The sequence below is a fragment of the Danio aesculapii genome, chromosome 22 (assembly GCF_903798145.1).
Source record: "Danio aesculapii chromosome 22, fDanAes4.1, whole genome shotgun sequence".
In the NCBI taxonomy this organism is placed as follows: Eukaryota; Metazoa; Chordata; class Actinopteri; order Cypriniformes; family Danionidae; genus Danio; species Danio aesculapii.
This window is the reverse complement of record NC_079456.1, coordinates 15,542,650-15,553,816: the sequence shown is the minus strand read 5'-3', so window position 1 is coordinate 15,553,816 and position 11,167 is coordinate 15,542,650. Positions and strand designations below refer to the sequence as shown.

The 11,167-nt window shown below is 40.6% G+C and overlaps 1 protein-coding gene across 1 annotated transcript; it reads left to right on the top strand.

Annotated features, from left to right (window-relative positions):
• The first annotated feature begins 3,182 nt into the window (after positions 1-3,182).
• elfn2a (extracellular leucine-rich repeat and fibronectin type III domain containing 2a) lies at positions 3,183-6,091 on the top strand. Its single transcript, XM_056448162.1, has one exon. The coding sequence runs from the start codon at positions 3,293-3,295 to the stop codon at positions 6,089-6,091; it is 2,799 nt and encodes a 932-aa protein (XP_056304137.1). The 5' UTR covers positions 3,183-3,292.
• The last annotated feature ends 5,076 nt before the right edge of the window (positions 6,092-11,167 follow it).

Genomic DNA, 11,167 nt, shown 5'->3' with positions numbered 1-11,167 from the left:
TATCAGTGTGAGTTTCAACAAAGATGCAAATAGGGTTGTAACTGTCCGCTGAAAGACCATTGTAAAGGGGGTCGCACACCGGATGTGCCGTGCCACACAGCGCCAAGCAATTTAGAATTTTAAACATAGGTTTATAGCAAGGTACGCACACCAGTGTCGCAGGTCGGCAGCTGTGCCCAGCTACGACTCAGGGCACTGTTCATATTTCTGCCACACCACAGAGCACCGTCTGAATAATTTCATTTTGTGAAGTTTATTTCTAAACTAATTTCGGGAGGATCGCGTGCTTATGATTGCTTGCGGCTGGTCCCGCATTATCCAATTTATGAATCACCAATCAGACGATTCCTAAGCCACTATAAATACCCTAAGTTCCATATAACAGCCATTTTTATTTTGAAAAATCCCCCCTCCACCCCTAATTTTCCTCCTTTCCTAGATGGGTGGCACAGTGGCCCAGTGGCTAGCACTGTTGCCTCACAGCAAGAATGTCACTGGTTCTATTCCTTACCAAGCAAGCCGACATTTCTGTGCGGAGTTTACACGTTCTCCCCATGCTCACATGGGTTTCCCCGGATTCCCCGGTTTCCTCCCACTGTTCAAAAACATGCAACTTAAGTTATTTGATTAATCCAAATCGGCACCATAGACATGCACCTAGTAAGTAGTTATCTCTTAAGAGCAATCACTATCTGTTCATTGCTACTACAGCAGGGGAGTTCTCAAGATCTACCTGAGCTCAAACTCCCCTCTTGCCTTTCAAACGGGAGGGATCCCCTGGCTCGAGGATCTTATGATAGGTTACTTACAAATGTCATGTGCGCGGCGCATCCGGATGGAGCCTGCTAGTTTTGTGGATCAGTGACTGCAGGAATAAGAACATTACGCTGGATGCCAACATTGTCCACAAAAAAGCTGGAAAGCTTTGTGAACCCTTTGATGACAGCAATGAATGTTTGCGCCTGACAACAAGTTGTGATCTTTTAGTTAAATTTTATAATACTAGACTTATTTTTCTACAAAAGTTTAAACTTTGAGAGTGTTTAAACAAGAGGGAAAAGAGTGAAAATGTAAAATAATTGTAGTATAATAAGAAATAAAGCTGACTACTTCACGGATTTTGCCTATTGCGGGTTATTTTTAGAACTTAACGCTTGCAAATAACGAGTGACCACTCTATAAGTACTAATAAACAGCCAATGTTTTAATAATAAGCAGGTAATAAGCCACTAGAATTTGTACTTAAACTAAAGCTTTCCCAAAATAAAAAAAACTCTGAAAGCAGGGATTCACCATTCTATGTTTATCCCAAATGCATTGGGGGATATAAACATTTATGTGTTTGCAGATTGTGAAGGTGTTTGAGCTATTCCACTGGGTCTTATATCTTTTGTTATTTTAATGTGGGAACAATCATCCAGCATATTGAAGTTAATGTATGCAACCACTGTAGGATAACTTTTACAATAGTGTCTATTTAAACAGTGCTATGTAAAGCTTTTATTTCCCCTCGTCAGCGGGGTAATTAATACTCCCTTTATAATTACATCTATTCACATCCACTGTGCATAAATGTCTTCTATCGTATTTGCATGCAGTGTACGTAGCACACATGTTTACATGCATATATTCATAGGCATGAAAATACACTCGTGCACAAACATTCCTATCGTGTTTTCCACGGTATTTGCATTTGAATTTAATGAGACCGATGTAAAGGATTTTTAATGCTCCTTGGTTAATGTCATTCATAAAGAGATTAAATAACATCCCCCTCACGCATACACATTTGAGTCTTGGGGGACCGAAGGATTGACAGTTACGAGAGTATCCGCTTGAGTATGACACACTCTGGGGGTCAGCGGTAAATCAGCTGACGTCAGTTGAGGAATTGAATTGTCAATTTCAATCTTGAGCCTGGGCATTAGGGGAAAAGGGTTCTCAGTTTCTGTGAGGGCTTTAGGAATGAGAAGTGACTATGGTAAAATTGGATGCTTAGATTCTAGACTGAACAACTGTGCGGTATAGCTTGGTGTTGATTGTTTGACGTTTTAATGACAATGTTTGTAGTATAATTTCAATTATATTGAAAACTTTTGTGTGATGTTAAAATGTAAAGTATGCATCATACATTGAGAGTGTGGAAAGTGGATGAATTAACATTTATTGGAGTCCTGCTGAGCATTCAGTGATTATTAGACAGATTTCTTTGAAGTTCCGAAGTAAGCCTTGGGCTTGATATTTGTAGGTTCAAACTGCGGTAAAAGAATACACCATATTATGTCACATCTAAGGATGCTAATGTTTACAGCAAGAGGTGAAATACAGGACATTTAAAAATGATGCTTTACCAGGTAGTTGCGTCATCTCGAAGCCTGGCCAAGCTGTTTAGACTGCATTTGTTAATGGAGTAGTTTAAGGAATTTGGTCAAGTCAAGCCAAAGGCCATCCAACCATCTTAGATATTGATGATGATATATTAATTCATAATGATACACTACACACAATATGTCTACAGGGTTGTTTCCCTGGTCACGTAACTCATGTGCACATTCTCTGCCTCTAGCTGTGTTGCAAGGTATTTTTTTGCATTTTTATATCCAAGAGAACCACAAGAGTGACATGAATGAATGGTGTTGTTTGTATAATGGTAATCCTAAATGAATCCTTAGAGGCACTGTAAAACCTCGGTGACTTGCAAAGAATAATGGCTGTTCTACATTCTAGTCCTTAATTATGTTGTCATTTATGCTTTCTTTACAACAATTCTGAAGCTTTATTGTTTGTTGGAACAGTATGTTTTTATATAACCAAACATTATCAAAACTAGCTAAGGACAACATTCTGTGTCTTTACAAATAAAATACATGCATTCATGTTATTTGCATGTTATTTAAAGTTAATTTAGTTTGCATTTAAAGCAAAAAATATAATAATGATTTCTTATTTTTCTTCCCCAACCCCTTTTTTCTTTTACACAGTTCCAACGAGTGACTGGTTGAAAGCACTGCCCAGCAGTTCAGAAGAAGAGCAGTCAAGAAATCAAAGACCATGAGTTGCAGCTGTGGCAAGCCATTCTATAACCCTATAACACGAACAACGTAAAATGGGGACTATGTTTGGCATCATGGTTCCTGAAGAGCTGTAACTGCCCTCAAGACAATTTCCCCACCAGTGTCTTTGTAATCCTATTGGCCATCCATCTCCTGTGATCATTTTTTCTTATTTTATACCCTAACCTTTTTTTTTGTTTCCCTCCTTGATCAAACAAATCCAGTTTTTTGCTCCAAAAATGGCCTGCGGGATCAACTTACCTTGTGCTGTTCCAACCTCCTTTCTCATCCTCTCTCTCCCTATTTTTCTCCTCTTCCATGCACCTTCTTTCGTGAGGGGTGACTGCTGGCTAATTGAAGGGGATAAAGGCTACGTGTGGCTGGCAATCTGCAGTCAAAACCAGCCTCCATATGAGACAATCCCACAGCACATTAACAACACCGTCCATGACTTACGGCTGAATGAGAACAAGCTTAAGGCAATTTTCTTCAGCTCCCTCAGCCGATTCACCAACCTTACCGACCTCAACCTCACCAAGAATGAAATCTCCTACATTGAGGACGGTGCCTTCGCAGGTCAGGCCAATCTACAGGTCTTGCAGCTGGGATATAACAAGCTAACCAATCTCACAGAAGGGATGTTGCGAGGGTTGGGACGAATGCAGTGCCTATATCTGCAGCATAACCTTATAGAGGTAATTGCAACCAATGCCTTCTGGGAGTGCCCAAGCCTTAGCAGTCTCGATCTTTCCTCCAACAAATTAGCAAAGCTGGATGCATCCACCTTTACTGTGTTAGGTGGTCGGCTAATAGTGTGCGAACTAGCTGGAAATCCTTTTCACTGTGGCTGTGACTTGTACACCTTCCTTATTTGGCTGGAGGCATTTGACAATGTCACTCACACCTACGACAGGCTCTTATGTGAGACCCCAAAGGAACTTTTTGGTTACCCTCTTGTGAGCCCTAGAGGTAATCATGGAAGAAATGCTCGTTCCATTCTGTCATCTATGTGTAAAGATGGTGTGATTGTTGGTGGCATAACTGCCCTGCCTCCAGACTTAGATTCTTCAGGAATGGAGATAGATTTTTATGATCAGATGGGGCCTCATATGCAGCCCACAGCTTCATCTACAACGGACCCAACTTATAGTCCAAACATTAAGTTGCAAACTGTCTCCTTCTCAACAGCATCTCTCTTGGTTCAGATACCCAAGCCCTACAGTAAGATGTACATTCTAGTGCAGTACAACCACACCTATGTGTCCGATGTCATAAACCTAAAGAACAAGAAACAAACTGTCACATTAAATGATCTAAAACCCCATACAAATTACACCTTTTGTGTGGCCTCCATTCGCAATTCTCAGCGGTACAATCACACTTGTCTGAATTTCGCAACACGGGCTCCAGGGCCTGATGACTTGCGTGCAAGTCGTTCTACCACCACTCATTACATTATGACCATTCTAGGCTGCCTGTTTGGGATGGTCATTGTGTTGGGCTTGGTGTATTACTGCTTGCGTAGGCGTAGAATGCAGGAGGAGAAAGAAAAATCAATTAGTGTTAAGAAAACCATTTTAGAGATGCGGTATGGGCCAGAGGCAGCTGCTGCAGCAGCCAAAGATCCCTCAGCCTTGCAGAAACTTCATGACCAGTCCCATCATCAACATCACCACAGCAAGTTGTCCCAATCAGCATCCTCCAGCCTAGGCATCCTTCATGGTTCTGCAAACACCACCTCTTCTCGACTTTCTTCCTTGCCACAAGTGGAGAAGATGGCTACAGCTTTCTCAGAAGCCATGGCTACGAGTAAGGGCAACTACATGGATGTACGAACTGCAGGACGAGAGGAGCAAATGAGAGATGGAGTTGTAACTGGGTTAGGGGATGAAATGAGTAGAGATGAAAATGGGATTAATGGAGGAGATGACTCTGATGATGATGATGGCCGAGATTCAACATCTGAGATCTCCACCATTGCCAAGGAGGTGGACAAGGTAAATCAGATTATCAATAACTGCATTGATGCACTCAAACTAGATTCTGTAGCGGTTGTGGCAGCAGCTGCTGCCACTGCAACTACAGCAGATAACACTGCCTCTCCACCACCTCCTAGTGTCCCATCAGTCAGGGGGCTAATTCCCCTTTCCCCTACCATCACAGAGACATGCCAGATCATGTCATCCCCAAAAATCCGTCCTCCACCTACTGTTCCTCTTGTCTTGCCCCTTTCTGAGCGACCTGGCATCAGTGGAGGGGGTTTTCTTTCCCCTCCCTACAGGGACCCACCCCCAGCTACAGCATCACGGCCCTTGCAGAGACAACTCAGTGCAGATGCCGCAGTTGTCCCCATCAACCCTGTTAAAAACCGCTGCAGCGTTTCATCTGGTGGCTCTGTCAAAAGTGCTCGGGTTTTCAGCCTGGATGTTCCTGACCCTCGAAGCCCCGAGCAATGCAAGAGCAAGTACCCTGAGAAAGGCAGCCCTGTTCGGTGCGGGGAGCCACTAGAGAGGTTGCCCTTGATAGGGGTTCAGGGAGTCAGTAACGGCAGAGGAGATGGTGGCAGCGGGGGTGGAAGGGGAGCCGGTGGTGGCAGTGGTGGTTCGGGTGGGTGTGGTGTTGTGGTTGGTGGTGGGAGTAGCACAGCTCAGCAGCACCACTTGGAGGTGCACCCAGACTACCACTGCTCAGAGCACCGACACTCCTTCCCCGCTCTCTACTATGAGGGTGCCACTGACTCCCCTGCCCAGAAAGTCTCCTTTTTAAAGCCTCTCACTCGCACCAAGAAGGACACTGCCTACTCTCAGCTTTCTCCCCGCCACCACAATTACTCAGGCTATTCTTCCAGCCCTGAGTACTCCTCCGAGAGCACTCTTAAAATCTGGGAGCGCTTCCGACCCTACAAAAAAAGCCCCCGTGAGGAGGCATACATAGCCGCTGGTCATGCTCTTCGGAAGAAAGTGCAGTTTGCAAAGGATGAGGATCTCCATGACATTCTGGATTACTGGAAGGGGGTGTCAGCACAGCAGAAACTGTGATGCTTGTGAGAGCCACAACAAAGTGAGGAGAAATTGTTGAGAAAAGGACCGATCGCTTTTGAGACAGCTCGGCAGACTCCATCAGCAGGTGCTTTGGTCCCTACAGGCCACCACAGAGACAAGTGTTCTGAAAGAGACAGAATTAAGCAGGTGTTCCAAATTCATTAAGGCATTAAGGCAAGCAACCATAAATGCACAGGAAATGTGGCAGTTAAAAAGGCATCCAGTTTCAGTTGAAAATATTTACCTTGTGTACCACCTGTGCACTTTTGCACTGTAGTTTGGTAAAATAATAGTTTTAAAAAATGAGGAATTAGTGGTATTCATTTAATAAATGTCTGAATATAGTCTGAAGACAAGGTGATACCTAATGCTTTGTCAAGATGATCGTTTTCCACTGATAACTAGTAAGGACGGAAGACTTATCTTGAATGAATTCACAGATCGAAACATGGTAACCCTGTTAACAGCATTACAAATTTCTACTAATGCAAAGTATATTCCCTGTTTGGAGACACCCACACAAATTTTACACAGCATGTGTGGGACACAGTTATCAAGCCAGAGGCAGCCAGTTGGACATGCTTTATATTCAAGCAGTGTGGCAATTCGATAATACACAATGTTAATTCCTTTTTTGCTATTCATTTGTGGCAGAGCCAGCCTCAAAGATATTTCCCTCTTCATTTGTAATCTTTAGACATTTTTTATACAAAGAAGGGGGAAAGTACAGCTATATGTGGTTGAGGATTGGAGACTAGAGACTAGATCTGAAAAAAAGAAGATTTAAAATGGCAGCTAGAGATAAACCCCAGTTTTAATAGTCTGAAATAGCCAAGGTTTACAGTGATGTATTAAATGTGTTGGTTACACAAAGGGTTTTGCCTTGTTTAGCCAAAATGCCAAAGCTAGTCTACAAGCTACACTCAACAAAATGTAAACCTAATCGAAAAGGTACAAGTTTAGAAAATTCTGAACTATTAACTTCATTATAACAATCTTTCTTGTGTGTGGGTACGACTATCCAATGATGACAGAAAACCTTGTACAAGTTTCAAATTTAAATCATACATTGTTTAACCTGGTAGTTTGCTTTCATTGAATATTGTAGTAGCATATCTCTCCCCACTGTTCTTATCTATAACACACTTTTGCTGACCTGAAGTCAGCTGTGGTCAAACTAGGTTATGAAACAAATTCAATTATTTCTCACATATGATTTTTAAGAACTTGTTTTTGTCCTTGCATGGCATAATAGGGAAAATTAATTAGTAATTTGCAGCAGAGGAGTCAAAGGGTCACATAGGTGCTTATATTATTAACACTGCCAGATTGGAGATGTGATTGAAATTAATCTCGCCCTTTCCGGTCAGGTCATCACCCAGAATGCGTCCCTGGAGTTTTGCTGATTCGCCAAATGCCAATGAAAGGCAAGCTGAAGCTCTTTGTATTTAAGAGCAATTTATTGGATTAAGATATACACCTCCGGCTCCTCAAATGAGCTTCTGGGCTTTGCGATTTCAAGTGTTTTAATGACATTTGTTGTTTACTAATAAATGTAGATCTCAAGAGCTTATGTTTGACACGCACTGGATTCTCCTGAGTGCAAGCATCATTAGAATTCCACCTGTACATGAAAATTGATTTTCATTTTACAATTGCATTTGGCATACATCAATAGTATGTCACATCATCTGTCAAGATTCGAAATCAATACTCTGTAATTGAGAATTGACACTGTTAGTTCAAAATACAGAGAGCCAATTTACTAAAACCTCTCAAAGGGAAATCCTACCTGCGGTCAACCATAGTCTAAAGAGATCTAAAGACAGCATTCACATTTAGAAACTGGTTACCCTCTTAAAGGATCACTCCACTTCTTTTGGAAATGGGCTAATTTTAAAAGTCACCTTAAATTAAACAGTTGTGATTTATTATTATTATTATTGAATCCATACAGCCAATCTCCGGGTCTGGCGAGAGCACTTTTAGCTAAGCATAAATAATTGAATCAGATTAGACCATTGTGGCTGGTTTCCATTGAGTACGGGTTGGTACTGGTCACTTTTATCAGGCTTGCGTTTTCATTGCCAAAAGGGTACCAATGACCTTTAATCTTCACAAGCACATGTAACCACTTGCTAGAAAGTAGTTCAGTCATTCAGAGTTCATAATAGTCCAAAATGTTATAATAAGAGTTAAACATGGCAATTTGTTCATGTTTTAGGTTGCTAAAAGAATCATTTGCTCCTTTGTTTTTTTTTTTCCAGCATCTCCTTTGTTTTTTCGCGCTTCACTCTGGCGCTTTCTGAAACGATCATATGTGAGAAGCCACAATTCAATAATCACAAGCATGTTTTGTATCATAAGTTCAACAACTTCGTTATTTCAAATATGTATGCACAGCGAGCTCTCTGGCGAAATTGAAACCGTTCACGCTTTTAGGCGGCCTTGTAAAACAACAAAAGGACTTGGCAGATTTTGTTCTTCTTGGCTTTGTGGCTGTTCATCAAGATGACGACAAGGTTTGTTTGAGCTTGGCTCAACCATGGCTTGTTATTATATGTATTTAGCATTACGTTGTAAAGTCTCGGCTGTGTATTTAAAAATGGCACTTCCTTTGTTTTCATTCTTCTGCCGATTCCTTACGATTATCGGTAAACCAATAGCGTTCAGCTCTGCCCTATGGTACCCTTTTGTCATGCTAGGTACCCTTTAGATAGGGTATCCAAAAAGTTGTATGGTTTGGTTTGCATTTTGGTACCTTTTGACAGTGGAAACAGTCATAAAAGCGCACCAAACTGTACCGTGCCACACTGTACCACTCGGTGGAAACAAGCCATTAGCATCTTGCAAAAAAATTCTTAAAGTTTGGTGCTTCTATAGTTAAAATCTGTACTAAGATTGATGGTTGCTATTTTCTAGGTTGATATGGATAGGAAATATATTCTCATTCTGGCATAATAATCAAGGAACTTTGCAGCCATACCTTGCAGCCATACCATGGCTGCAGCCCATACAATAGTATTTTGTTGTTACCTAGTTACCTGTCTGGGGACTATTTTCAGGCACTGCTTAATATCATTCCACCTGTTGCAGTCATGGTATGGCAGCAAAGTTCTATGACTATTATGCCAGAATGAAAGTATAGTTCCTAGCCATGTTGGCATATAAAAAAGCAACTTTTAATGTTCCATCAAAAGGTTTTTTTCCTATTTGAGGAAGATGCCAATGGTCGATTCAGTGGTTTATGTTAAGCTGAGCTAAAAGTGCTTCCACCAAACTCTGAGATCGGCTGAATGTATTCACAAAAAGAGTTAATACTCAACTGTATAACTTTAGGTGACTTGTAAAATGAGCCTATTTCCAAATAAGAGGAGTGTTCCTTTAAGAAAGAGGTTGATTAATGCTAAGAAATGTAAAAAAATGTAAGTAAACAAAGGATACATGGAGTTATATGAATAGCATTGACAAACGCAAACCTTTTGCAAGATCCACCATGATGCAACAAAGTGCATATTTTTCACCATCATTCGCTCTCTTAAACTCATTTATTTCTATTTAAGACCCCAAAAGGTCCTTCCCCTTACTATTGTCCTAAACTCAGTTAAGAGATGAGTTTGCTAAACAGCCTCAAGACTTGCGTTATTGCACTGTGGTTGGGAGATACCAAGCTAAGACAATTGGATAGGAATTATTATGCTCTTGGAATGTTTTGTTTTTATATTGTCGGCATATGGGAATGACAATTATTTGTGGTTTGATTTCCTGCTGATAGATTGGTTTTTGGTAGTGTATGTGTGTGTGTGTGTGGTCCTAAAGATATACAGTGTTGATGAGATGTAACTGATGGCTGACTGTGAAAACTGTGACAAACACACAACCAACAATCTATACTAACAACGGATACATACAGTATTATGTACAAGTAGTATTAGATTTCCAATGGGTATGTCCAGTGAAAACAAAATTGCTGTATGTGTACATACACAAACCTACAAACACGCGCACACATTGACACAAAGACATATGCAGAGTGTACAATCTACACATACTGTATAAGTTTACAGACACATAGTCTTAAAAGTGCCCTCTCGGCACTAAAACAAAGAGTGAATTTATTTTAAAGGAAGGTGCCAAACATTTGTAAGATTGTAACTGTTGTTTAAATGTTATTTATTTGTCAAAGTAACTGCATATTTTTATGATTGAAATGTCATTGTTGTAATTGGTGTTTATTTAATGTGATTTCAAATTTCAGATAAGCACTATATACTGGATTTTTTTAGTACCCAGAATGCACTCCTGATAATTGTTTTATTAATATTATTTGGTTGCATTTTAATGTTTTGATGAAGTTACTTAGCCTGAAACATCCAAATTATCCAAATGTATGCATCTTTACATTAAGGCTGCATCGATTTCTATGAAAAGATGGATTCTGTAGGATTCCTAAAAGCTTCATCATTGGAAAAACGGTTGGAAAAAATAGGTTCGTACAAATAATTTGCCAATATAAACTCCCACAGTATGGATAAGTAACGTCCCTCCCCTCCCTCCCCATCTATACAGAAGAGTTTTAACAGCTTCCGTACTCCCACTAATAAAGTTTTCAAAAGCGAAAGACTAACAGCCCACAATTCTCTGGCCTCCTACCATCTTGTCCATGGAGATAATACGCCTTTTAAAATCCAACCATTGTCCTGTGATGCACTTGTCAAATTTAGTTGCATGTTTAGAGTGTGATGAAGCCTTTCCCATTCTTTTTTTTTTTCTCCAGAAAGTGTATTGTGTCAGCGATTTCTCTTTCATATCTCTCTTCCTCATGCACCAGCTGAACGTTCCCGCTTATACATCTGAAGCCTTGGTGAAGTGAATTTAGTGTGTGGTTAGAAACACAGAAAGGTTTTCTTGTTTTAATGAACATATACACTTTTTACTACCTTTATCCGGTCAGGCCCCTCTTAGGACCTCTGATTTGGCACCAAAACAAGGAATACAATGTTATTCACACTCTCTATGGTACCACTCTGTGTTTAATGCAAAAAGTATGAATCATAGAGCATTCCCAACCCC

Excerpts from the sequence above, each read along its gene's own strand:
- elfn2a (XM_056448162.1), top strand. The coding sequence starts at position 3,293 with ATGGCCTGCGGGATCAACTTACCTTGTGCTGTTCCAACCTCCTTTCTC.